Source organism: Cebus imitator, unplaced genomic scaffold (assembly GCF_001604975.1).
Source record: "Cebus imitator isolate Cc_AM_T3 unplaced genomic scaffold, Cebus_imitator-1.0 Scaffold136, whole genome shotgun sequence".
In the NCBI taxonomy this organism is placed as follows: Eukaryota; Metazoa; Chordata; class Mammalia; order Primates; family Cebidae; genus Cebus; species Cebus imitator.
This window is the reverse complement of record NW_016107451.1, coordinates 372163-399115: the sequence shown is the minus strand read 5'-3', so window position 1 is coordinate 399115 and position 26953 is coordinate 372163. Positions and strand designations below refer to the sequence as shown.

Here is a 26953-nt window from a genome sequence, read left to right as displayed (position 1 = left end):
GCGATCCTTAAAGTGTGTTCCCTGGGTAAGCAGCAGCAGCATCACCAGGGAACTTGTTAGAGATGCAAGTCATAGGCCTCGCCTCTGACCTCCAAATCAAAAGGGTGCAGCTTGCTTGCTTGCTTGCTTGATTTAAAATCTATTTAGCAATGACTCTGAGGTAGGCTCAGGTTTGAGAACCACTGGGCAAAATGATTCAACTTCTCATGAAAGAAACATGGGCACAACACTGGTCCCCTGGCCCCACAGCTGAGGTTTGGATCCAGACCTTTCCTTTCATCCTCACTTATTTTTTGAGATGGAGTCTCGTTGTCACCCAGGCTGGAGTGCAATGGCATGGTCCCGGTTCACTGCAACCTCCGCCTCCCAAGTTGAAGCGATTTTCCTGCGTCAGCCTCCCAACTAGCCGGGACTACAGGTGTGTGCCACCACACCCAGCTAATTTTTGTATTTTTTATTTTCTGTCGCCCAGGCTGGAGTGCAGTGGCACAGTCCCGGCTCACTGCAACCTCTGCCTCCCCGGTTCAAGTGATTCTCCTGCCTCAGCCTCTCAAGTAGCTGGGATTGCAGGTGCCCACCACCACACCTGGCTAATTTTTGTAATTTTAGTAGAGATCGGGTTTCACCAAGTTGGCCAGGCTGGTTTCGAACTGCTGACCTCAGGTGATCCGCCAGCCTCGGCCTCCCAAAGTGCTGGGATTACAAGCATGAGCCACTGCGCCCGGCCCAGGATCGCACTGTTGAAACCTGTCACCCAAAAGAAGTGAAGGAGAAAGAATGGATTTCACACCTAGAGCCTCCATTTGCTTTATGAAAACAGCCCCTAGTCATTTGGGTCAAAAGCTGTCTGAGGGCGATAATACGCTGAAAGCATCAGCCGGGAAGTACAGGCCTCTCAGGTGACAGGCACAATGGTAATTAAACACGGTCCTTTCTCAGCTTCTCTGGAGGCCGTATTTTGAGAGGTGCATGAACTGTGTGACCCCAGTTCATGGCACTCAGGAGAGAGGAAAGCATTTAGCACACACCAGTGAGACTGCAGAGGAAGCTGTGATGGGGATGGTGGTGGGGGTGGGGCTGGGGTTGGTGGGATGCCATGAAGCCTCTGTAGCAAGGCACTCATACGTGACTGTCCCTGGGTGTTACCTAGAACCTCCAGGTCAGAAGCGTGTTTTCTCCAGTTGGCTCAGGAAAACTAACAGACTTATGGTTGGAATATTTTTCTTTTTAGAATTTCCATGATCTCTGAGCATTTGTTCCCGGTGAGGCCGAGGCATGGCAAGCAGTGGCCAGCAGTTGCCCTGGGCATTGAACGTCCCTCTAGAGAGAGGCCACCTCCACATGCCCCTCACATCGCAGGCTCTGCCCCTCCAGTCCACCTGGCTCTCAGCTCTCTAAAGCCTGCCTGTGTCTCGCCTCTGAGGAGTGCTACCCACCTTCCTACCTCGAGTGAAGGGACGTGGGTAGGCGCCTAACCAAGGTGTCCAGTGACCTCACGGGTCCAGCATGCACAGGGCCTGGCCTCACAGCCTAGCCCCCCTCCCCACCTGGCCTTCACTGCATATTTTTCTGTGCCCAATGACAGGTGACATTCGCCTGCAGGACGCTGTAGACTGGCAGCTGGGTGAATTCCAGCTCAGTGCCTGTGACTCCACCCCCTCAACTGCAAGCATGACCTTGAACTTGACCTCATAGCTATTCCTCTCCCGGTAATTCCTGGCAGCCCTCACCATCCACCCAGACCCGGTTACAGAACACACAGGTGAGGCTGGGCTGCAGGTTTCAAAAACTCACTTTATTCCAATGTGAAATGAAGACGTGATGGTTTAAAAACAAGAAAAAGTTCTTGCTCAGCAGTGGGGATGGTTTGCTCGCTCATGCCACCCCCTTTGAAACAAGGTGTCTGGATAGGCCACACCCACAAGCAGCTCTCTGAAAAAGCCCTAGGCAGCCACCTGACCCTCCAGCTCTTGAGGTGGCCACCTCCTCCCCGATCAGGGCTCTGATAGCAGGCACAAAGCAGCAGCACAGGTGGTGGGGGAGCAGCGGGGCCTGTGGGGGCCCCCGCACCCCCAGAGCTAGTCTTGGACCAGGAAGGGAGCTGGGCTCCAAAGAGGTGACATCACAGCTGCACCTGTTACTTTCCCCGGGATCCGTCGTAATTCGGCACTGCTCCCCCAGCCCTGTCCCCCATTCCACTGTGCATTAGGCAGCTCGGGTTGAAACTGGGAGAGGGATACATTCAGACTGGAGTCCCCAAGGCTATGCCCAGCTGGGTGCAGGGAGGAGGGAGGCAACTCAGGGCCCACGGCAGCGCCTCCTGCTGGCTTGAGGGCAGACAAGTCGGGCGGAGCATGCAGGCTCTGAGAGCCCCGAACATCCAACCCCAACCCCTTCACCAAGGAGCTACAGCCAGACCAGGCCAATCACAACTACCAAAGCCCTTCGGCTCCCATCCTGCCCCACATTAAAGTGCACCCCAACCCTTCAGGCCTGCCACAGAGCTCTGGCTCACCATCCCAGACACAGGAAAGCTCCCTCCTGCCATTTTTTGGCTTAAAACTTGGACTTTCAGACAGTTTGGGCCGGGGGTAGTGGCAGCAAAAGCAGCAGCCATAATGTCGACCACACAAATGACCTGAGAAATCCCACCTTCGCGCCGCCCGCACCAGACGGCTCGGGCTCTGTACAGGGGAGAGGGACGGACCGACACTCACAGCCACAGCCTGCTGGAGGGTGGGGCCTGAGGAACACCTGCCCCAGCTGGGAACGGACGGCCGCACACGCCATTCACGTGTCTTCGATTGGGCCTCTTAATCATGTATTAATTGAACCGGTGCAAAAACACCATTTGCGGGGGCAGGCAGGCCAGGCCAAGGTCCCAGGAGGACACGGGGGTGGGGTGGGGTGAAACGCAGAAGAAGAGAGCCTTGCTTCCTCTTCCAATCACAGGCACGCCCCCTGCTCCTGAAGTCTGGCTCGCTGGCGCTGGGGCCGCTGGCTGACTGTCCGTCTGTCTCTCCCTCTATCCCTGCACGCTCGGAGGAGGGTCCTTGGCTGCCTGGAGCTCGGAGCCCAGGTCTGGGCCACCCGAGGGCTCAGGCTCAGGCTCGGTGGCCATGGGCTCCTCGGCCTTATCCCTGTTTCTGCTGGCCTCCTGGAGCTGGTGCCGCCGTGCCACCTCGGCTTTCAGATTCTCCAAGTCTTTTTGGCTGAGGAGAAGGGCGGGGGTGGAGGTGGGTCTCAGAGGGCACCTGGGCGCACCACCCCCCTCCAGGTTGCCTTTGAGACAAGCTCAGGCTCTGTGCTCTGTTCAGTGGGAAATGTGTGTGAAACAATTGCTTCCCTTCTGAAGGCGGAAAGATCCCTGGACACGGAGAGGGTACGGACCCTGCACCTGACCTGGTCCCGGGCCTCCCTCACCCAATTCCAGCCACTGCCCTCTGTGGCCTCCCGCCAGAGTAGGTGGAAGAAAGCGGAGTCGGGGCGGGGGGGGGGGCTGCTCCCACGCCTTGCTGGCCAAATCCGCTCCCCACACGAGGCTCGGGAGCCCTGGGCCTGCTCCTCAGGCCCACCCGGCTGCGGAATGGGAGGTGGTGGGGAAGGAACGAAGCTGCTTCTCAGGTACTGAGAGGAAAGATGCCAAAATACATTGTTGTGTGAAGCAGAAACACCAAGTCTTCACACGTGCGTGCGAGAATGCTGAGTAAAACAAGCGGGGGCAGCGTGTGCAGATCACGTGGGTATTTCTGTAAGGATTCTCCAGTAACTGCTCCTCAGCGGCTACCCCTTTCAATTCTCAGCCACATCAACATATGACGTCTTTTAGAAACAACCAGGGTGGCCGGACGCGGTGGCTCACGCCTGTCATCCCAGCACCATGGGAGGCAGAGGCGGGCGGATCACCTGAGCTCAGGAGTTCAAGACTAGCCTGGCAAGCATAGTGAAATCCCGTCTCTACTAAAAATTATCCAGGCATGGTGGCAGGTGCCTGTAATCCCAGCTACTCAGGAGGCTGAGGCAAGAGAATCGTTTGAACCCAGGAGGTGGAGGTTGCAGTGAGCTGAGATCACGCCACTGCACTTCAGCCTGGGCGACAGAGTGAGACTCTGTCTCAAAAAATAAAATAAGCAGGGGGCGCGTCTGAGGGGGGCCTCACCTGAGAGGAATGAAGAGGATGCCGTTGATGACGTTCAGCTGCTCCAAGACGCTGGCCATGCTGGGGGCTGTGAACTGTGGGGCGGGGACGAGCTGTGAGCGGGGCTCCGCCCCCGGGCTGCAGAGGCCGCTCCGCCCCAGACTCACCTTGAGGGGCGGGATGTTGGCGCTGGAGCCGTTGCGGTAGATCTCGTTCATGGTGCGCTGCAGAGCCACGGCCTGCTGGGTCAGGCACTTGAGGTATTCGGAGCTCTCCTTGGTCTTCTCATGGTCCTCGCCCAGCTGCGGGGAAGAGGCAGAGGCGACATGGCATCAAGTGCTTGTGGCCCCGGTAGCCCGCCAGCCCCGCCCCCGCCGCAGCCCCGCCCCCGCCGCAGCCCCGCCCCCGCCGCCGAAGCGCACCTGCGTCTTGTAGATGGTGTAGCCCTCCTTCTCGTGCTGCAGAGCCGACCGGAACTCAGCTTTGCTCTCGTAGACTCGGGCGACAAGGTGGTGGCTATCGGGAGGCATGGGGCGGGGTGGGGCGGGGGAAGGGCATAGTGGGCTGGATGTCTCTCCTCTAGATCCCTCCCTGCAAGCCACTGAAGGGAACGTTAAATCCAGTGAAGTCTCAGAGACGAGGGCAGGGTAGGGCGGTGGAGGTCGAGAGAAATTGTCTCGGGTGTCAGCCTCAGAGGAAGACAGCCCTGGGCCTCTTCCCCGTCACCACCGGGTGCCCCACCAGCCTGTGTGGCCCTGGGTGTTTGCTCCGAGCAGCCCCTCACCTGAGGGCCACCTTGAGGGCCTTGGGCCCGTGGTACTTGGTGCTGACAGCCAGCGCGTTCTCCAGGAAGCGCAGAGACAGGTCGTACTCCATGACCCCGTGCAGCACCAGCCCGATGTTGTTCTGGGGGCAAGCGGGGGGGGCCCTAGTCAGCTCCCCATCCCCAGTGACACAGGTGGTTCCCTGCCATGCCACCCGCCACCCCCCTCCAGCTCCGCCCCGCACTCACGTCCAGCAGCGCCATCTCGGGGTGGTCTTCGCCGAACACCAGCAGCATGAGGTAGCGGGCGCGGTACAGCAGGCTCAGGGCGGTGGACAGCTGGCTGCTGGCGAAGCAGTACAGGGCCAGGTGCATCTGTGGGCGGGGCCGAGGCAGGTCAGGGTGGCTGCCAACCCCAGCCCCTTGCAGACCCGGCCCAGATGGCACTCACGTATTCCTGGATGGTGTTGGGGTGCTCGATGCCCATTACCCGCTCACTCATCAGCACTGCCTTCTGCTGGTTACTCAGGGCCTGGGGGGAGAGAGTGGTGGTCGCTGTTGGGTAGGAACCCCACTGCACCCAGAGCCCACCTGGCTCTGGTCCGGCAGCGCATGCGGTGCTGCTCTAGGTGCACCTGTCCCCTCCAGTAGCACTCGGGCTCTGATTCTTGCACAAGGCAGCCACACCAAGGTCAAGCCCCATGGCGAGCTCCACAGACACACCTGTGGTCTTATGCCCAACAAAATCTCCATAAATACACACCTAAAACTACTAAAAATGTTGGCAAAAAAAAGCCCAAGGCTGAGCGGGCTGGGTGACTTGAGGTCAGGAGTTAAAGACCAGCCTGGCCAACATGGGGAAACCCTGTCCCTACTAAAAATACAGCCGGCATGGTAGCACATGCCTGCAGTCCCAGCTACTTGGGAGGCTGAGGTGGGAGAATCGCTTGAACCCAGGAGGTGGAGGCTGCAGGGAGCGGGTATCACACCACTGCACTCCAGCCTGGGTGACAAAGCGAGACCTGTCACCAAAAAAAAAAAATTATAAACAAAAGAAAAAACTGTCTCTGACTGCAGAGAGGGTGGGGAGCCTAAAACAGGCTGACCCTGAAACAGCCTCTGCAAGCCCCAGACAGGCAGGGCACCCAGAACCACACCCCTGCACGGGGCACACAGGCCGAGGCAGCTCAGGTAGGGCACTCACAGCCTTGCACGGGGCAAAGGCTTTGGAAGCTTGGTGGCTCTCTCCCTTTCCACCCACAGGGTCTCCGGAGGCGTCCTAGCTGACACCCCATGGCGGCTCCTACCATCACGTCACCGAAGTGACCTCACCACAGCACTGGGGCTCCCACACAATCCCCAGGGAGGCCTAGACAGAACGAGTGACTGCCTGGTCTCCCTGGTCTCCCCCAATTCCTCCACCCAGGGCCCCAGGGTGAGCAGCCCCCAAGCCCTGTCGCTCCCCATCCCCCAACACGGGGCCAGGCCTTTGCTGCCACAGCCGGACGGTGCCAGAGGCCCACCTCTGCATAGTCACCCATGATGTAGTGCAGGCGGGCGAGGAGGCGCAGGCAGGCACAGGTCTCCACGTGCATGGCTCCATAGACATTGTTGAACAGGTTCAGGGCCTCATTGATGAGCTCACAGCCCTCCTTCAGGAAGCCTGCAGGGCGCCCCCGTGGTGGAGGGTCAGGACGGGCCGTGGGGAGCCCCCCTCCACCCAGCCCCACCCGGCCACACACCCTGCTGCACTTTGGCCTGCCCGCTCTGGAAGAAATGGAAGGCATCCGAGGCCTTGGGGTTGACATGCTTGACCACAGGGAAGATGTTGAGCACGTCCTCCTCGGTGAACGCAGGCTTGTGGCGACTGTCGAAGCTGTATTCCTTCAGCAGGACCTGGGGGCAGCCCCAAACCCAGCCTCAGCCCCAGGCCAAGTGCCGGCCCTCCCAACCCAGCAACATTTGCGTACAAATGAGTACTACCAAAAAGCCACCTCCCTGTGGCCCCGGTGGGGCGTGGCAGCCCCCAGCAGGGACACTAGGAGCCGTGCCCACCTGGATCCCTGTTTTCAGCGAGATCTCCCGCAGAAGCGTGATCTTCTGCAGGCCGTACGTCTCCACAGCCTGGTCCACAGTCTCACTGCGGAGAAAGCAGTGGGCCTGAGCAGCCCAGCACGGCCAGGCCCCCAGCACTATCCTGCCCAGCCCGTCACCCTCCAGCAGTCATCTCCACAGCTGCTCCCTCTTCTCTCCTCCCACTCCCTGGCCTATGACCACAGGCCCTAGCTGCCATCGGGGAGCCGGTGGTGGCTGCCTCATCTGCCCCGTCCCAGCCACCCACCACCCCTGCCCTGCACAGCCGTGCACACGTACCACTCGAGGCTGAAGTCAAAGTAGTTCTTGGCCTCCTGGCAGATGTTCCTCCAGAGCTCCTGGGGGGTCATGACAGCCCAGGCTGTGTTATCTGCAGCCCCCGGGGGCCGGTTTTTCCTCCGCTTACTCCTTTTCTTGGAGACCAGCTCATCGGCCGGCAGGTGGGCCACAGGGTTGGGGTAGGAGCTCAGGAAGCAGTTCAGGAAGTGGCTGATGGCAGCTGAGAGGCCGGACAGCTCGACTCCCTGCAAGGCAGGGTTTCACCCACGTCAGCTCAGGCTCCTTCCCGACACCCCACACCCCCCTGGGAAGCCACGGCCAGCTGCGGAGCAGACGGGTGGCACCTGTAAGTACGTCTTGAAGATGTGCTTGGCAGAGCGGGTGATGAGCTCTCCAATGCCGATTTTCTGCAGGGATCAGAAGGGAGGTCTTGGTCAGGTCCCAGCCTCCATCCCCGCCCCACAGCTCCAGTTCCGGACACCCGCACACACTCACATAGACGTGGTCCAGCTGCTGGCGGGCCGGGCTGCGCAGCACCAGCTCCAGCACCTTGCCCAGGTAGCGCATGTTGATGCCACGCTGGCGCATCACCTCGGCCAGCGTCGCCCCGTCCATGGGCAGCACCGCGTGCTCCGTGCAGTCCTTCACCTGCGGGCTGCAACGGGTCAGGCCCCACCCGGCTCCTCTGCCTCCACCCAACTGTGTCTTTCTGGGGGAACACAGCTACGCTGGGAGGCCCTGGAGAAGGACCCCTAAGGCCCCAGCTCCCAGTCAGGAAAGGGGCAGGCAGGACGTGGGAACACGTGAAGGAGGCAGGGCCAGAGAAACACAAGCCAAGAACCAGGAGCCCGGTGGTGGCACAGGCCCCCCAGACTGCAAAGGAGGAGCAGAGGTGCCCTCTTGGGAACACTACTTGACCCCTAGCCCCATGTCCTGAGGCTTGAAGGCGCCATAGCCTGAGCTGTGGCCTCAGTGTGGGGAGCAGCACCCAGCATCCCTGGGCCAGGCACAGAGCCTGTGGGGGAAGGAGGATGGGCAGCCTCACTGAGCTGCCCCTCACCCCCCAGCCCTGCTACCACCCAGGGCTCAGAGGACCAGATCTCCAACTGCCAGACCACCTGGTGGGCTCAGCAGGGCCTGTGCCCTTGAGCTCTGGGGGTCAGGTTCCCCATCAGTAAAACGGGGATGCCCACTCAGAGAAAGCTAAAAAACTCCCCGCTGTGAAGAGTCCACCAGCCTCCAAGTCAGAGCTGGATGAGGGACCAGCACCCTGGGCGCAAGCCCCGCCCCGCCCCGTGCCCCGCCCCTCACCAAGCTGGGGATCTGGCAGGAGAGCAGGAAGGCAGCCGCATCCTTCAGCAGCTGCTTCTGGTCCCGAACTTCATCCTGGCAGGACTCAGGGAAGCGAACCCCTGGAGGAGGGAGAGCAGAGAGGCTGAGCCAGGTGGAGGCAGGACAAACAGCGCCTGGGGCTCTCGGGGAAATGCTCAGATGGGGGACAAGCCCGGAAGCGCCCAGGGCCCAGACCCCTCCAATGAAGCTCCAGCACAGAGGGCTCCTGCACAGCTGGCCCGCCACCTGCCTGGTGAGAAGATGTCAGGGTTGAAGCGAATGTCGAAGGCTGTGCTGCTGATGGAGCCGACTGCCCTGCACGCGTTGCGGATCACCTCCCGGCTCCGAGGGTCTGCTGTGGAGACGCGGCTCAATGAGAGGCGGCCCCACTCTGCCACGGGTGCAGCTGGGCTGCACCAAGCCGCGCCCCCAGGTCCTCGCAGAGATAGATGGCAGTCAGCCTCTCCCAGGTGGGGCCATGAGCCACCCGGCAGGGACCAGCTGGCAGGGCCAGCCCCAGCTCTCCCCACAGCCGCAGCAGCCCCACCTGTGCCGTCGTCTGCAGCGATGGTCTCTGCCAGCTCCTTCACCTTCGCTAGGCCGCTGGCACTGCTGCCCTCCTCCTCACTTCCCGCCTCCGGTCCGGGGGGGTCCTCAGGCTTGGACTCCATGGAGGAAGGACCACCATTTTCCAGGGAGAAGGAGGTCTCCAGCTGGCTGGCTTTCTGCTGCATCAGCTGCAGGGCGGCCAGCTTCATGAAGAGAAGGTACCTGGAGCAGAGCAGACAGGAGGTGGGACACGGGGAGGGAAGCTCTGTTGGCTGCAGGCTCCCAGCTGGCTGGGGCTCCACACCCGCAGGCCTGGAGAACACCCTGCCCGGCCTGTATGTGTCAATGCAGAAAACCCAAGATCTCCCGAGACAGGAAAAAGAGGGCTGGGTGATGCGAGGGACAGGAAGAGAGGGACTCCCATCCAGGTCAGAGCCTGCAACAGTGACAGGAAGCCACTGGCAATAGAGTGTGACTTGTATTGTCGGGCCAGGCTGTGCAGCTGCAGCTCCAGCACCTTGCCCAGGTGGCGCATGTTGATGCCGCGATGGCGCATCACCTCGGCCAGCGTTGCCCCGTCCATGCACTGCGTGCTCCGTGCAGTCATCTGACACAGCCATTTCCCAAGCATTAAACACCAGCAGCAGGGACACCGGGCCCCACCTGTCCCCCCTAGGCACTGGGACATTTGCAGCCACCCAGACTTCCCAATGCTCCTTAAGAGAACAGCGCGGCTTCAGCCAGGCCAGTGGCCTGGCTACTCCAGAGTCTGTGGCCAATATAAACCCCAATTTCTGCACTTGGGAGACCAACAGCAGGGCAGGTGGGGATGGGTCTCCAATGACTCTGGCCAGGCTGAGCTCTTAACCCTCCAGAGTGTCTCCCTCCAAGTACCCAGCCCCGGCACCACCCAGTGCGCCCGTGCTCCCCGCAGCTGGCCCAGCCCCGTCCGGCGGGGCTGCCCCTCACCTGTGCTCCACGAAGGCGTCCACCAGCTCCTGGCGCAGGCAGCAGAGCTTGTGGCGGTGGGCGCGGGGGAAGCCGGCACGGGCGCACTCCTCCGGCAGCTCCTCGCCGGGCACGGGCAGGAAGTTGAGGTCGGGCGGGAAGGTGCGCAGCAGATCGAGGATGTAGTGGCGCCCGTCGTTGCCGATGATGCCCTTGCACTCCACCGAGGAGCAGAGCTCCACCTCTTCGTCTCGGTCGTTGAGCACTCGGTGCCGCAGGATCTTGAGGGGCCGACTCGTGCGCTCCAGCAGCTCCAGGTACCGCGGGTGCGACACCACGGTCTTGCCGAAGTCGATGGAGCCGTAGATGACGCTCTGCTCCTGATCCCGCTCCAGAATGCCGGGGATGATGGACTGGGCCGTGACCCGGTAGCCGCGGTAATCCACCACCACCGTGCCCAGCGTGTAGAGCCCCTCCACGTCCACCACGTTGTATGTGCGGACGCCGTTGAGGTCGTTGGTGGGTGCCACGTAGGCGGCGACGTCCCCGCCGAAGTCCTTGTAGTGGTCACGCACGTCGAAGCCCAGGCTGAAGAAGATGTTGTTCCAGATGAACATCTGCATCTTGGTCTCCTCGCTGGGATTGATAGCCATCACGTTGCCGTCGATGACCGCCATGGCGCCCCTCGTGGCTGCCGCAGTGAAGTCGCTGTGCACCTGGGAGGGGCCGGGGAGGCAGGGAGGGAGAGTAAGAGGCCCCACCCACAAGAACCTGGTGGGGGGGGGCCCCTGGCCAAGCTCACCTAGACGTAGGTGGCAACCAGACCTGCCCTGGGAACCCAGGGACCCGAAGACTCCATCTCCTCATATGTAAAAAAGGGCAAGAAAACCATGTTTTGTCTGGGCGTGGTGGCTCATGCCTGTAATCTCAGCATTTTGGGAGGCCCAGGTGGGCGGATCACCTGAGGTCAGGAGTTTGAGACCAGCCTGGCCAACATAGTTAAACCGTCTCTAAAATTGGCTGGGTGTGGTGGTGGGTGCCTCTAGTCCCACCTACTCGGGAGGCTGAAGCAGGAGAATCACTTGAACCAGGGAGGCGGAGGTTGCAGTGAGCCGAGATCCCACCGCTGCACTCCAGCCTGGGTGACAGAGTAAGACTCATCTAAAAAAACCCCACCATGTTTTGAAGACACGTTTGTTCTTGGGAGACAGCCGTGTAGTGAGTAACACGAGTGTGAGCAGTTATGTGCCAGGTGAGTTTGAACAGATAAAGCTCTCAGGCCCGTTTTCTCACCTAGGAACAGTGGTGATAAAGGCACCAGCTGTCCAAACGTTTACCAAAAACGATGCCTATAAAGCACTTGGCACCGTCTCTGGTGAAGTCAGTACCCGGGAAATTTGTGTTCGTTTCTACGATTACCATCTCTAGGCAGTAAAATGATGAAAGGTGGTGGTGGTGGTTTTTTGTGACAGGGACCTCACTCTGCTGCCCAGGCTGGAGTGCAGTGGCACAATCTGAGCTCACCGAAGCCTCGACCTCCCGATTCAGGCAATCCTCCCACTCCAGCCCCCTGAATAGCTGGGACTACAGGTACATGCCACCATGCCCAGCCAATCTTTGGTATTTTTTGCAGAGACGGAGTTTCACCATGTTGCCCAGGCTGGTTTCCAACACCTGGGCTCAAGTGACCTGCGTGCCTCAGCCTCCCAAAGTGCTGGGATTACAGGCAGGAGCCACTGTGCCTGGCTGAGATTTTTATTTTAAAGCAACTACTTTTCCTCCTTTGTCTTAGTGACAGCACTAATAACTTTTAAATGCTGCCAAGTTAAAACTGTTATGCAAACGAGCTCCCGCTCCAGAAGGGCCTTGGCTGGCCAGTGCTCGCCCAGGCAAAAGCCTCAGGGGAACCAGTGGAGAAGGGTGGGAAGCTGGGTAGCCGTGGACACTGAGTCCGTACTGGAAGTAGGGCCTGCTCCTCCGGGGGACTCAAAGCCTCAAAGAGACTAGCGAAAGGCACTGGGATGTTCTGCTGGGAGGCAGAAGGCCAGCAGACCCTGCGGGAGAGCTCCCAGCCTGGAGGGAGCTGACGGGGTTGGGGCTGCCCCAGCCTCCTCGCTTTACTCCTGTCCACGAGGAAACCGGTCAGCAGGCGGCCAGTGGGCCTGAGACTGGCAGAGAGCAGAGGCTGCAGACACCTTAAAGATGGCTCTTTCTCGAAGCAGCCGCTCAGGCAGGTTCTTGCGAGGCAGCTCCCTCGTCGTCTGAAGCTCCTCGTTCCAGTCTCGGGTCTGCAGAGAGAACAGGGAGGGAGATGCGAGCTCAGCCTGTGCCCTGCGACCTGCTCTGGGAAGTCCCTTCCTCCACCTCCCTGAGAAGAGCCCCAGATTCCCAAATGAACAGTCAAGCACGGAGCCTCCTGGGAAGCGCACAGAACCCAGCCCAGCACCCAGGAGGGCGGGGGTGCCCAGGAGGGCAGGGCCAGGCCTCGGGCACCTGTCCAGGAATGTGCTCCTCGTAGCCCAGCCTCGAGGTGTAGGCGTCCTCTGCGCGCACGCAATCCATGGCATGCTCCGCCTGGGGCGCCGTCCAGCTGTACACCTGGAAGGGGGTGGCGATCCTCTCGAACGGGTGACGCTGGACCCTGTGGCAGGCAGGGGAAGGGGAGATGGGGCAGCCCACCAAGCTCAGGGCCCTTCCACGGGCCCCTTTTCTGAGGCCCCCACCTGCTCTGCCGTCTCCCCGCCCCCAAGTCAGCCAGAAGCACACTGCACCTCCCCACAGCTGCTGACCCGGTGCTGGCTGACAGCTCCCTAGAGGAGGACTAGAACACTGGGGGCCCAGGCTGTCTCTTCAGGCAGAAGCAATGGCGTGCGGGGACGGCTCATCAGTGCCCTGGGGACCACGAGACGAGGCAGGATGGGTGAAGACACTACCTTTTCTTCTGCAGCACCGCAAAGTTCTTCTTGAAGGTGGGGCTGATCTGGTTGAGCAGCTCCACGAGGGAATGGCTCAGGAAGCGGGGGCTGGCAGGCTTGGGGTTGAAGTGGTAAGCTGTGGACCTGTGGGGAGGGTGGGCACTGAGCAGGGGCCCAGAACAGCCAGCACAGAGGGGCATGTGGCAGCTGGCAAGGACTCACTGATTCAGGTAGAAGCCCCGCGTGGACGCGGTGATGCTGACTTGCCGGTCCTCAGCTGTGATCACGAACAGGTACATGAGGTCCCCGTGCATCTTGCGGTTCCCTGGTGGCGGGTTCCAGCCACTCATGGTGAGCACCTTCAGGCACTGCAGGGGCTGTATGAGTGGCCGAGCGTGAGGGGCCAGGCCTCTGGTGTGGGGCCTCCACCCTGCCAGGGACCCTCTTCCTCACTCCCGGGGAAGCCCACCTTCCAGTCCCGGTTTTGGGGCTGCAGGGGACACAGTGGCCGCTCTCGGCTCCCTGGCAGGATGTACTCCGGCGGCGTGCAGTCGATGGGGTCCATCTCCAGGCCCTTCTTCCGCTTCCCGCTGTCTGAGGGACCCGAGGCTGGTGGTCAGCACAGGGCCATCCAGGGCCGGCCATCTGCCCGCCTGCATGTGGCCTGTCTGGGTGGCTCAGGCCCAGGCCCCTCAGCCTGCCTCCAGCCCCCACCTCCATGCCCCTGCCCCGGCCCAATCCCCAGCCCCAATGCCTCCCGCACCTCCCAGGTCGCCATCAGTGAAGACGCTGAGGAAGGACAAGGAGTTGCAGTCCACCCCGTTGAAGGCGTCGGATGGGTCCAGGCTCTTGAGAAGGTCGCGGACGTGGCGCACGTGGATACGGGCCTCTCGCACTGTGTATGGCTCTGTCAGGAAGACAGGAGAGGAGCTGGCATTACCAGAGCCTCACCCTCCAGAACCTGCTCAGCACAAAACACTGTTCAGGGGCTAACACTTCCATTTTCACATTCCTGTGTGAACACATAAGTTGGGAGTTCTGGTTTCAACACACACAGACACCCACACACCCTGCTCTCTACTGGTGAGCAGGGATCTTTGTTCATCAAGAACTTTCCACCAAATCCCCTCAAAGCACACAGCGGCCTTGGGAGCCCGCCTGCTTCTGGTGTCGGGTGAGCATGTCTTCTGGAGCTCCGGGGCCTCCGATTCCTTGCCCTGCTCTCCTGAGGCAGCCCTCATGCAGCGCTGGCCTGGGACTTGCCAAGTCCCCCAACTGCAACCCTGTCCCCGTGTGGCTTTCATGGCATTCTAAGCGCAGTTCTTTTGGAGGAGGGGAGAGGTTCTGTGGTCAGCTGTCGGCACTGTTGAGCTATGGACTGCTCCCACCACTGCTCTCAGCAAGCGGACAGGCCCTGGGTGGGGAACCTGGGTGGCTTCTCCCCAGAGACCTTGAGTCCAAGCGGATGGCCCCTCACTGCGCCTGAGCTCCCGCTCTAGGGACTTCTCATTTATCTCTACGGAACCAGACTGGGCTGACCTCAAGCCCTGGCATGGTACTGCCTGATTATTTTTTTTAGAATCACAACTCTTTTTTTTCTTTTGAGATGGAGTTTCGCTCTTGTTGCCCAGGCTGGAGTGAGTGCAGTGGCACAATTGGGGCTCACTGCAACGGCTGCCTCCCAGGTTCAAGCAATTCCCCTGCCTCAGCCTCCTGAGTAGATGGGATTACAGGCATGCACCACTATCCCTCGCTAATTTTTTCAATTTTTAGTAGAGACAGGGTTTCAGCACGTTGGCCAGGCTGGTCTGGAACCCCTGACCTCAGGTGATCCACCTGACTCAGCCTCCCAAGCTGCTGGGATTCCAGGTAAGCCCCCGCGCCCAGCCCACAGCCCTCTTCTTTAACCCACAGGCCGGGAAGTTGGAGGGTACAGGTGTGACGGCCTGAGAAGAGACCTGTGCTCCCAGCCTGCCTCCCTGAGCTCATCTGTGACACAGGGACCCTGGCGGGGGGGTGCTGCCTGCCTCTGCCTCTGGGGGCCCTCCCCTAGGCAGGCTGCCCAACTTGCAGACCGACCTTCCACCACGCGCAGCACGGAGCCCTCCTGCAGCCCCTCGACGCTGCGCAGCTCGGAGAAGTGGTCCAGCATGTTGCCATCCAGGTGCAGCGAGAAGCAGGTGCGGTGACACGTGTCTTCCCGGTCCATGAGCACCTGGTGGATCTCCTGCACCATCTCCTGGGGGGACACCTGCAGGGAGAAGCCCCAACCACCCAGGTAAGAGGTCACATAGTGGAGAGCACAGACAATACCCTCGTCCCCAGCCCAAGGTACCTTGGTCCCCAAATACTCGGTATCCCCACTGTCTGGCTTTTAAATCCCAGGCCGTGTCCACACATGCCGCGCCGAGTGTGTGCAGCCTGGAGCCTGGCCCCGCAGGCTAGGCCTGCAGACCAAGAGCAATCCCCAAGCAGCGAAAGGGAGATGGAAGAACGGCAGCGTTGCCTCCGACCTTGCCCAGTGCTCGGGGGCCTGGGGCAGATGGCTTTCACCTTCCAGAAGGGGTGCTCCTGGGGCCATGCCCGTGGGTGCGGAGGACATACGATGGCCCTGCCTCGTTCCCCACCAAGTCACCAGCTTGCAAGACCTCCACGCTGGCTCTGCCCTTGGAGACTACCCAACACCACCCTTCTCTCAGGCAGACGGTAAAATCACAGCCCAGAGAGAGGTGACTTGCCCGAGGGCACAGAGCAAGAGGCTGGGGAGTCCTGGGATGCCAGCACACCCCAGCCACATCACTCCCCTCCCCCCACAGGCCTGGCAGGCCCAGCTGGTCGCTGTCCTCTAGCAGTGGGGCAATGACCTGACCCTGAACTCAATTCCCACGTCCACCACGCTAGCTGAGTGGTTCTGGGCAGGAGAAGGATCCTCAGTCTCCTGCCATAAAGTAGGGCCGGGAGGCGCATGGGCAAGGCTCGGCTTTCCAGCTCATCCTCCCAGCGGGCTCGGGCCTGGTCCGCAGCACTCCTTCCTCCGTCTTACCTGCAGGGAGAAGGGCTCGATCCCCGGGGCCAGGATCTTCACGGAAAAACCCGTGTCCTGAATGACAATGACTTCCTGGCCGGTGGTCTCGTCTCCCGGCTCGGCCTCGTCCAGCCCGTTTTCCCTGGGCGGCTCAGCCGCCCCCTCCTTCTCCAGGCTCTCCGGGCAGTCCCCGTTCAGCAGCATGACTGACGGCAGCTCTGTGGGTGACAAGCACAGGTCAGAATCAGGTGGCCTGGCTGGTGGGCGGCCGTCCCCCTGACCCCATTTAGGGGCACGTGCCTCACGGAAGGGCATCTGCATTCCTCCCAAGCCTCAGCTGCACACCTGCATTCCTCCCAAGCCTCAGCTGCACACCTGCATTCCTCCCAAGCCTCAGCTGCACACCTGCATTCCTCCCAAGCCTTGCCCTCCGCACACCTGCATTCCTCCCAAGCCTTGCCCTCCACACACCTGCAGGCCACTCACGGCCTTCGCACTTCCACGTCCCGCCGCCCTCCCCAGCCACTGCCCTGGCCCACTGTGGTACGGCTTACACCTGAGCACGCTGCCCAAACCACTTTCCCCAGGGGCACCAAAGCTGCCCTTCAGGCCGGACCCGGGGGCTCCTCCGGCCCCAGCACACCTGTCTGCCCAGCAGCGTCCCACTTTCCTCTTCGCCAGCGGCACCCTGGCCCTCCCCCTCCAGCTCTGTCTCCTCCATCCCTCCTGAGCTGTGGGCCAGGTGTCTCCCCCTTCCCTCACCCTCTCCCATGCCTTCAAATACGCTCCTGCCTCTTGGCTCACACAGCCAAGCCCGTCCTCTCAGGCCGCCTGGACCAGGGAGACGGCCGCCTCCCAGCAGCCACACCCTTAGGCCTCACTCAAGACGGAACCCGCCTTCCTGCTCAAACCAGCACCTGCTCTGAGGCCCCCACCCTCTATCTAGTCACCCCCCCTGAATCTCCCAACCCCCGGGACCCAGTCCCCGAAGCCCTGGCCAGGCAGGCCCTCCCTCGGTTTCTGCAGGGCCACCTGGAGCCCTCCTGGGAAGCTCACCGCTCACAAGACCAAGCTTCCGGGGCCGGCCACTCAGGCACCCTCCTGAACCAACCTCAGCTCCGACCTGCTCCTTGCTGAGGTCTAAGGACACTGCGCCACAGCAGCCTGGTCCCCCACCGCCCTCCCTCCGCTGTGCCTTTGTGTCTATGCTGTCCCTGACGGCCCATTCTGTGCGGCAAACACTGACTCACCCTTCAAGGCCTAGGAGAAATCAACCTTCTTTTCAAAAGCCTGCCCAAACAACACTTAACGGCAGAATCATGCCCCCTGCCCCTTTCGTTCCCAGAGCAGGCAGTCATCTGCACCCAGGTGGCGTCCTTACCAGCAGCTCTGCCCACCACCTTCTGTCTTGCCCAGGCTCAATGAAAAAGGCGCCCAATTCATGAAGTACTTACTGCAAACCTCTAGCCAAGACTGCACCCAATCCACATGCTGTAAGCAGGGCAGGGAGCAGATGACAAAACCCTGCCTTCCTACCAGGCTCCAGCGGAACGAAGGAGAGCTCCTCGTCACACGGGCCTGCCTGGGCACCCACCTGGGAGATGGGGACCGTGGCCCCAGGATCTGCCATCGGCCTGGCTTGAAGTTCAGCGGTCCCAGCTCTGAGGAGGGTCTGGGTTCCCTTCCAGAAAGAACAGCTCGCCCAGCTCTGCCCATCCTGCCTAGACCCCAGCTCTCCAGTAGGGACAAGTACATCTCCCAGAACTGTGTGGTCCCAATCCAGATCCACCAGAAACACGGAGTAGGAGCCCCGGGGAAGGGATGAGGCCAGCACAGAGAGGCAGAGACCAGGGGGCCTGGAGAGTCGCCCCTTCCCTGGAACCCCACAAGTTAATGAGAAACAGGACCTCCAAGAGCTCAGACAGTCCCTTCCCCCCTGCCCCAAAAACAGGTATTTGAAGCCCAGAAAGGTTCAGAACCTGGGCTAAGGCCACCAAGTCAGAACAGGCCCCAGGCTCCCTGCTGCAGCCCACACCCCACACCCCACACCCCACACCGCGGCACTGCCCTCAACTCTGGCCACCGCGGACCTTCACTAACTGTCTGTCATGCCCCTCCATCCCCACCACGCCCTCGCCAAGCCTGCAGTGAACTCCCAAGAACCTCAAGGATGCAGAGACCTCTCCCTTCCAGACCCAGCAGCCCCAGGAAGGACACCCTCAAGCCTGGAGCAGGTGAGTGGCCCCATCGACCCCAAGTGAAAACTCGCCTGAGTCTAGTGACAGGGCAGAGACAGCTGGGGTGCTGGTTGGTCAGCTTTCAAAAAGCAGCAAGAGGCAGGGCAGCCAGGAGGAGGAACGTCCCCCCACAGGGTCCCTGAGAAAGGCTGTGCTGGCTGCCATGTCCCAGGAATGAGGGGAGAAGCAGGGAGGGCCCCCCAATCTACAACAGCAGTTTTGAGCTATGGGATCCCAAAAGTGGGCATCTAGACAGACAGCCTGTGTTCTTTCGCACATCTGGAATGGGGAGGCCAGGGCAAGGTGGCCACAGTATCCACTGTCCTTCCCCAGCTTGGGGAGACCACCCTCAGGGGGCACCTGTTCCCTCATCAGGTTTCAAAGGAATGCAGCAGGCTCCCCAGCACCTCCTCTCCCCAGGAGAGCAGGTCCTGCCCCTAATCACTCCTCCAGGGAACACAGAAGGCCTCTACCCCCGGAGGAAGGCCAAGCGGTCTCCCCCACAAGGAGGTGGCTGCTGGCTCACGAGGTCCCGGTGCTCACCTGGTGCAGTTGGCAGCTGCCCTCCCCTCAGCTCTGGAGTCTCGGGATGGCCGTGGCTGCAAGGCAGGTGGCTCCCCGGCTCAGGCCCAGCACTGCCTGGGTCCCCGGTTCCAGCCTCTGCCGCTACCCTTGCCCTCATGCAGCCGCTCGGCCTGGGGCTGGAGCTCCGGCTGGCTTCGGATTTCAGTGAGGCCAGGCCTGCTGGGGCAGCCCCAGGAAGGGCACACTCCCCCTGCCTGGCATTCTGCTCAAGGTCGGCTAGAAGGACGGCTGAGGGCCAGGAGAACCCGGTGGCCCCAGAACCCCAGGAGGAGCTGCTATCAGCACTCAGGCCCACCGCCCTCTGCCCCCTACAGAGGGGGTCACTGCCGGCAAAGCCGCTAGGGGGACCGGAGGACCCAGCATTTGGGGTACCTGAACCCCTCAAGATCGAGGGCCTAGGAGATAGGCTGGCAGGGGCAGGGCCCAGCAAGGGGGCCCTCTCGTCGGCTCCCACCCCAGTGGGGGTGAGCAGGACCGCTTCGGCCAGCTGCTGGCAACAGCTGGCACAGACCCGGGCCCAGGCCATGAAGCGGCCGCCTCTGCCCACCAGCCCAGACACTGAGCACCCTGCTGCCCCTGGCCTAAGGGCCTGGCTGGGACCTCTGGCTCCTGCTGCCCCCTGCAGGTGACCTGGCTGCCAGCCCCTTCCTGGGAGTCACTGGTTCTGGCGGGAGGGAGGGGGATGGGTCCCCAGCCTCCTACAGGACAACTGCACCCGTACCCCAGGCCTCCCAGTGCCACCAAGAAGCTGGCAGGCTCCATCTTCCCTTTCCAGCAGCCCCGGCCCTGCCAGGAGGGAACCAAGTCTCTCCCAGGGGAGAAGAGAGCTGGCACAAGAGGCTGGCGCTGCAGCGGGGGAGGAGCCACCACCCAGCTGGCCAGGGCGCCTCTGCCGTGCTGCCAGGCCCAGTGAGGGCTGCCCCAGCATCCACCCTACCCAGGGTGGGCGGGGCCAGGCTCTCACTCCAGCCCCTCCCCTCCAGGCCCAGGGATCAGGCAGACACTGCTTCCCAGCCCCCAGAGGGTTCTGGGACTCACGCAATGACCAGAGAAAAGGACCAGGCCAAGACAGAGCCCCTCTGCTCCCACCGCCTCCCGAAATACCTCACTCTCTGGTGACAGAGTGGGGCGGGGCCGCCTGGCAGTGACCCCGAGGAGTGCTGACAACCACCTGCATTCTGGTTATCAGAGAGCCAGGACAGGCCCAGCCCATGGCAGCTCCCGTAATCGGCTTGGCCTGCCCATCTCACCTGAGGAAACTGAGGCTCCAGAAGGCTAGGAAGCAGCTGCCCAGGGTCACAGGGCAAGGGGCAGCCAAGTCAGAGCAACAAAAAGCCAGGTGTTACTATCACATTTGGGATGACGTTTTCAAAAAGAAGAAAAGCAAAAACAGGTGTGTCAGATGCCCAAGCCCACGGCTTTTGAGTGCCACCCAGACTCGCTGGGGCGAGGCTGCGGCACCCACAGGCAGGCTGTACCCCAGGGGGTAGAGCTACCACCTCACAGGATTCCCTGAGGTCTCTACACCCTGGGGCAATGCTCCCTGCCCTCGTGTCCCCGGGGCACCTCTGAGGAGTGAGCTTCAGAAAAGGGGACGAGGAGGTCTCCAGCAGAACTGAGCGCTCAGCATACTTGCAAACTCAGATGCCGGTGAAGAGATAAAGCACACCCTCGCCGGGGCCTGGAGGCGCAGGGAGCCCAAAGGCAGCAGATGGGAGGAGCCAGAAAAGAAACTTGGGCCTCCCCAGGGGGCCTGTGTGCCGCCCAAGCCAGCCACAAACTCACTCAAGACTGTGCCAGGGCCAGGCCACACCCCAGCCTAGGCCTCAGCAGGTGAGGCTCCAGCAGGAAGTAAGGTCCTAAAAGGTGCATCGCTCGTCCTAGGAGCCTAGGGCTTCAAGGAAAGGGGATGATGGGAAGGCAGACGACCTATTGAAGACCCTACAGAAACAGGCCCCTGTTTTCGTCCTTCTTGTCCTACCCAGGCCAGAGGCAGGTGTCTTCAGGGCCTGAGGACAGTGAGTGTTTCTCAAGCTGCTCCCCACATCCCATCCGAGAGAACAGCAACAATCCTGTTGGGGAGCTCCCAAAAGCCCTTAGACTCCTTCCCCACCTGCCAGCCTCCTTCTCCTCCCCGCTGGGCCTCATCTCCAGGGAGCCCTCCCCTAGGCAGAAGGAACTTGACACACCACTGTGAACTTGAAAAACCTGCCTGTTCTCTTAAGCCCTAAAAGCTGCTTTATTCCCAAGAAGGTAGCCAAACCTTGCCCCCCACCCTCAATGGCCTTGACCACTTCTTCCTTAAGGGGACTGAACAGCCTTCCAGAGCTGGACCTCAGGGGTCACGAGCCTCTGTTCTGATGCTCAGGTGGGCCCCAGCTGGGGTTTCTTCATTAAGGCTCTGTCCTCCTCTTAATGGATCCGGGCTGGCTGTAATGTGAATCCTAGCTATCTGCACTAGCTTCCCTGGGGCGTAGGGGCCAATGTCCTGCCCACGGGTATGCTTCCAGTTTCCCCCAAACAAATAGCTATGCTCTTCCCCTGACCCAGCTTACCCCAGACAGAGCCCCCTCAGCAGAGTTAGGAAGGGGCTTGACTCCCTGACAGAAATCCTCCAGGAGACTCTCCTCAGCCCCTGGTTCTCAGCATGTGATCCAAACCAACACGCCTTCCCAGCTTCCTCTGGGCCAGGCCACGGCAGCCTTGGCTTTGCTGGCCATGAGCTGGAATCCAAATACTTCCCTTAACAATGAAATGGCTGTGTGACCTTGTGCAAGTCACTTCGATTCTTCAGGTCTCTGCTAGAGGGTAAGTCTGCCAACCTCTTCTTATCTAGCCTGCCCCACTGATTCAGAACCACATCAGCACAAAGCCTGGCAGGCTGGGGCCATCAGCATTTGCCCTGGCCTTGTCGAGGCAAATCAGCAGCACTGCCCCAGCAGGTGTCCCTCACTCCAAGGTAACTCCGCTTTGATGGGAACAGGGTCCGAGAGCCTAACACCGTCCCCATCTGATTCCCAAGTCCGCCCTGGCGCTCTCATGAAGCTGGGAAGGGAGACGACGGGCGGTTAAGACCACAAATCCCAACTGAGGACAGCCGATGGAGGAGGGAAGAGGGGGAGACAGGAGTAGCTCCGCACCCCCCGCTGCCACCCGGAGCAAAGAGGACCCCAGCCCAGGCCTGAGGAAGAAGTGGGGAGCTGGGAAGGGGAATCCAGCCCCGAGGCAGGAGCCCGAGACACGGTGGCGGGAACGGAGAGAAGGGAAAAGGCTCGGGAGAAAGGGAGAGAAGCCGCCCCACCCGAGGCGAGGTGCAGCCACTCCCACAGCCTCCACCACACAGCCCCCAGGGGGGATCGCGGAGCCGGACTCCACACTAACGACCTTTGCCTTAAAAACTGCAACTCTGGTCTGACCCACTTTTCGCAATGAGGCAGGTTAATGATCAAGTTATGGCACAAACACTGCCCCCTGCCATGGGGTTTGGCTTTGCCCCATGCCCAGGCAGACGCCCCCTACTCCAGGTCGGCCGAGCAGGCCAGCACCTGAGAGAGCGGCCGCCACAGCCTGAACACCTGCGGCGAAAGCCTGGCTCAGGGCACGAGCCGGAGAAGCCCCTCGCCACACACACTCCACACGTACATCGTGCTCTTCCCACAGACTGAGCCTGAGAAGCCTCGAGTGGAGCTTCACTCCAGGGCTGCAGCTCTGCGCACGGGGAACGCCCGGGAGGCCGGCGCCGAGCAGGTGCCGAAGGGGGCTGTCCCGCAAGCGTCAGAGCGACCCCAGCCCAGAGAGCTCCCATGCCCGGGCGCAGAGGGGGTGGGGCTGCCGACTCCCTCCGTCTGCGGCGGCGGCGCACCCCGAAACCGCGTGTGCGCGCACGTGTCCCTGCGACTAGGCGCGCGTGTGCCCGCTGAGGCTGCCCTCCCCGGGACCCCACGTGCGAAGCCCGGGCCGCAGCCGGGGGCGACAGTGAAGGTGACCTTCAGCGCGGGGGCGACCCGGTGGAGGGCCCAGCGAGATACAACCAGGCCCGGCGCGAAAGGAAGGCGGCGGCCCCCGCGGAGTCCCGAACCCGCCGCCCCGGACCGGCGCCCCCCGCCCGGCGGCCCGCCGGCCCCGGCCCAGCTCACCGGCCGCGCCCCGCCGCCCCTTGCCCCCGGCCTGCGAGCCGTGCTCCCGGGCGCTGTCCGCCGGGGCGGCCGCCGGCAACTCGTCCGTCTTGATGACCATGGTGGCGGGAGCGGGCGTCCGCCTCGGCTGTCCGCGCCGCCCGCCACGCCACTAACCCAAGTGCCCTGCGCGCCGCGGCCGCTGCGGGAAGGACGGAGTCACCGGCCCACGTGGTGCGCGCCGTGGCCTTTGACCCCGCCGCCGCTCCCCTGCCCCGCCCTCGCGCCCGGCCCGGCCCACGGCGGCCCGCGAGGGACAAAACGCGCCGCGCCTCTTTCCCCGCCCACGGACGCGGTGACTTTCCCGAACGTCTTAAAGGCAACGCACCCTGACTCCAGGCCCGGGGAGGAGGCCGGGCGCCCTCGAGGGGCGGGGCCGCTCGCTGCCCGTCGGGCGGGCACGGTGACCTTGGGTGCAGACTGGTCTGGGACTGCTATGGCTAGCTCTCCCCCACCCAATGATCCTCTGTTTTCTCTTGCAAATCTGTCAGATGACCACGCCGGCTGCCGTCTGCGGAGTTCGCGTTACCCTCCCCACCGGGCAGGCGCTTTCCCGCCGAATGGGTGGGGTGGATTATTGAGGAAGTAGAGGGCCGCTTAGGGCACGGGCGCGAGAGGCGAGGGTGGGTCACGGCTAATGGGGATCAAGTGCCAGAATGGACCCGCCAAACTTTGTCCCGAGCCAGAACGGGCTCCCTACGCGCGTCCTCGACCGATGGGTCCTCGCCTCCAGGCTGGTATCCTCATTTTACAGCGGAGGAGGCCGAGACCAAGGTCACACAGAGAGCAAGGGGTAGAGCCGGGGAGGACGCTTTACAGTAGTTGCTGGTTTTCACTTGGTGGGGACTGAAGAGTGAGGTCAGGGAATGCTGCAGAGGTGACATTCGAACCAGGCCTTGCAGGGAGTTGAAATGCTCCAGGCAGAGAGCCCCTGGTGGATCTTTCCTGCACAGGCCCCGGGAGGCTTTTGTGTGGTGGCTCTGATGGGAACTGGGAGGCTTCAGCTTCTTAAGGTGGGCTGGGAGGGCCCTACTTAGGGCCTGCACAAATGGCAAAGGAAAGCAGGCCTTGTTCAGGAGTGCACGTGGTGAGGAAAGCCAGCGATGCATGTGAGCGTTTAAACCGCAGGAAGGAAAGATGACAAGTAAGATTCATCCTGGCCGGGCGCGGTGGCTCACGCCTGTAGTCCCAGCACTTTGGGAGGCCGAGGCGGGAATTTGAGAACACCCTGGGCAACATTTGAAATCCCCGTCTCTACAAATTTTTTTTTTTTTTTTTTTTTTTTTTTTTTTTTTTTTTTTTTCCAAAAAGCCAGGTTCGGGCCTGGCTCGATGGCTCACACCTGTAATCCTAGCACTTTGGGAGGCCAAGGCGGGCAAATCACCTGAAATCAGGAGTTCAAGACCAGCCTGGCCAACGTGGTGAAACCACATTTCTACTAAAAATACAAAAAATTAGCCGGGTGTGCTTTCGGGTGCCTGTAAACCCAGCTACTCGGGAGCTGAGGCAGGAGAATCACTTGAACTTGGGAGGCGAAGGTTGAAGTGAGCCGAGATCGAGCCACTGCACTCCAGCCCGGGTGATAAGGCAAGACTGTCTCAGAAAACAAAAACAAACAAAAATAATCTGCGGTTTATCCCTTCCCCTTTTCCTCACAGGTCCTACTGCACAGCAGGCATTCTCAGGGCTGCCTCGTGGCACTCCTGAGCACTGCAGTTTTCCCACCTTTCGGGTCCCTGCATAGAGATAAGGAGGAAGAATTATCTAGTCTGAGACCCAGCCTGCATCTTTAGCCTGCTGGAAGCTTCCCACCTTCCTAATCATTGTTATCATGGACACACCCACTCAGCTGGGCTTTCCTACATGCCTGCTTCCCCCTCCTTTTCAGAGTTTCCTAAGGGGTTGGAGACGTGATGCAGGAACCCAAATCCCTTGGACTGCAGCAGAGTCCCCTACTTCCCTGGCCAATCTCTGGGAACCCCTAGAAAGAATATGCCCACCTCCCTCAACCCCAAAACTGCATGGGCAGAAATGCCAGGAAGGAAGGAAGGGATAGCAGTAAGATGACCTGGGCTTCAGCCTCCCCAGGTATAAAATGAAGGGGTTGCATAGATGATCTTTTTATTATTATTATTTTTAGAGACGGGATCCTGCTTTGTTGCCCAGGCTGGAGAGAAGGGGCTATTCACAGGCGTGATCCCACTATTCATCAGCATGGGAGTTTTGACCTGCTCGTTTCTGACCTGGGCCGGTTCACCCCTCCATAGGCAACCTGGTGGTCCCCCGCTCCCGGGAAGTCACCATATTGATGTTGAACTTAGTGCGGACACCCGGTCAGCATAGCGCACTACAGCCCAGAACTCCTGGGCTCAAGCGATCCTCCAGCTTCAGCCTCCCAAGTAACTGGGACTACAGGCATGTGCCACTGCACCTGGCGCATAGATGATCTTTGAGTTATCTGAGGCCAGGCATAGTGGCTCAGGCCTGTAATCCCAGCACTTTGGGAGGCCCAGGCGGGTGGATCACTTGAGATCAGGAGTTCGAGACCAGGCCAACGTGGTGAAACCCCATCTCTACTAAAAATACACACAAAAAAAAAACCCCACAAAAATCAACTGGGCATGAGTGGTGCATGCCTGTAATCTCAGCTACTTGGGAGGCTGAGGTGGGAGGATGGTGTGAACTGGGAGGAGGAGGAGGTTGCAGTGAGCGGAGTTCCTGGTACTGTACTCCAGCCTCGGTGACAGTGAAACTCCCTCTCAAAACAAACAGTTACCTGGTTCTGACATTCTGTATCTCTGCCCTGAACTGTGACTGGGATGGGCATCCCCAGGGATCTGTCTGGGGAGCCCTAATGCCCCTGCCCTGCCCTGTCCTGCCCTACTCTTTCCTTTTCTTTTTTGAGATGCAGTCTCACTCTGTTGCCCAGGCTGGAGTGCAATGGCATGACCTTGGCTCACTGCAGCCTCTGCCTCTCAGGTTCAAGCAATTCTCAAGCGACCAGGCTGTCTTTTCTTTTCCTTTTTTTTTTTTTTTTTTTTTACAAAAAAAATTTTCCCCTTTTTTTTTTTTTTTTTTTTTACAAGAGCACATATCCACATTTATTTATTGACTTTTCATTAGTTCTAAATCCTTGAGGGGTACAGCATCATTCGGATTCTGTGTCCAATGGCCTTAGCAGGAAGGTTGCTTCGGAATTTGGCACGAACCATGCCACTGTTTCCATGGGCCCGAGTTACCTTTCTGCAGGTTACTCTGGTTTTGTTTGGTTTGCCACCAGGAGTCACTGTGTTGTTCTTTGCTTTGTATACATAAGCACATCTCTTGCCCAAATAGAATTCTGTTTCATCTCGGGCATAAACACCTTCAATTTTAAGAAGAGCTGTGTGCTCCCTTTGGTTCCGAAGACCCCGCTTATAGCCGGCAAAAATAGCCTTGGACCACAGCCTTCCAGACATAGTTCCTTTTATAAGTCCTTTTCCCAGCAGGCCTCCAAATTTCAGCAGCAGGCGCCTCTCTCGCCTCCACAAGTGCCAAGATGGCGGGAAGAGAAGCTCTTTTTTCTTTTCTGTTCTTTTCTGACAGAGTCTGGCTCTGTTGCCCAAGCTGGGGTGCAGTGGTGCGATCTCGGCTTACTTCAACCTCTGCCTCCCGGATTCAAGCGATTCTCCTGCCTCAGCCTCTGGAGTAGCTGGGATTATAGGCACCTGCCACCACACCCAGCTAATTTTTGTATTTTTAGTAGAGATGGGGTTTTGCCATGTTGGTAAGGCTGGTCCCAAACTCCTGGCCTCAAGTGATCTGCCCGCCTTGACCTCCTAGAGTGTTGGGATTATAGGCATGAGCTACCATGCCCGGCTGCCTTTCTTTTCTTCTTTTTCTGAAATCGTGCATGAGACTCAATTGTCTTGGG

The 26953-nt window shown here is 60.5% G+C and overlaps 2 protein-coding genes across 7 annotated transcripts; both read right to left on the bottom strand.

Annotated features, from left to right (window-relative positions):
- Positions 1-1774: 1774 nt before the first annotated feature.
- CLUH (clustered mitochondria homolog) lies at positions 1775-23227 on the bottom strand. Of its 6 annotated transcripts, none has more exons than XM_037743152.1 (26): positions 23158-23227; positions 16062-16261; positions 15098-15269; positions 13782-13925; positions 13488-13612; positions 13241-13395; positions 13037-13162; positions 12597-12744; positions 12299-12391; positions 10125-10819; positions 9154-9377; positions 8857-8961; positions 8586-8686; positions 7770-7922; positions 7619-7681; positions 7275-7519; positions 6957-7041; positions 6644-6797; positions 6425-6564; positions 5353-5433; positions 5151-5276; positions 4923-5044; positions 4561-4654; positions 4306-4440; positions 4160-4233; positions 1775-3212 (listed from the first exon to the last, which is right to left on the bottom strand). In XM_037743152.1, exons 2-26 carry the CDS (start codon positions 16245-16247, stop codon positions 3026-3028), a joined length of 3933 nt encoding a protein of 1310 aa, XP_037599080.1. In that variant the 5' UTR covers positions 16248-16261; positions 23158-23227; the 3' UTR covers positions 1775-3025. The 6 variants fall into 6 exon arrangements, with proteins under 6 accessions (XP_037599080.1, XP_037599079.1, XP_017397108.1 ...); XM_037743151.1 differs by lacking the exon at positions 23158-23227 and adding an exon at positions 21421-21643; XM_017541619.2 differs by lacking the exon at positions 23158-23227 and adding an exon at positions 18824-19689.
- A 2873-nt stretch (positions 23228-26100) lies between these two features.
- LOC108313292 (60S ribosomal protein L35a-like) lies at positions 26101-26556 on the bottom strand. Its single transcript, XM_037743149.1, has one exon. The coding sequence runs from the start codon at positions 26496-26498 to the stop codon at positions 26166-26168; it is 333 nt and encodes a 110-aa protein (XP_037599077.1). The 5' UTR covers positions 26499-26556; the 3' UTR covers positions 26101-26165.
- Positions 26557-26953: the final 397 nt, after the last annotated feature.

Bases quoted from the DNA above. Each gene is read 5' to 3' on its own strand.
- CLUH (XM_017541619.2), bottom strand. From the start codon at position 19,391: ATGGCCTGGGCCCGGGTCTGTGCCAGCTGTTGCCAGCAGCTGGCCGAA. The intron at 12,745-13,036 runs GTAGTGTCTTCA...TGCCTGCCACAG, and splicing joins GCGGTGCTGCAGAAGAAAAG to GGTCCAGCGTCACCCGTTCG. The intron at 4,655-4,922 runs GTGAGGGGCTGC...GCCTCCCGATAG, and splicing joins GCCCTCAAGGTGGCCCTCAG to CCACCACCTTGTCGCCCGAG.
- LOC108313292 (XM_037743149.1), bottom strand. From the start codon at position 26,498: ATGTCTGGAAGGCTGTGGTCCAAGGCTATTTTTGCCGGCTATAAGCGG.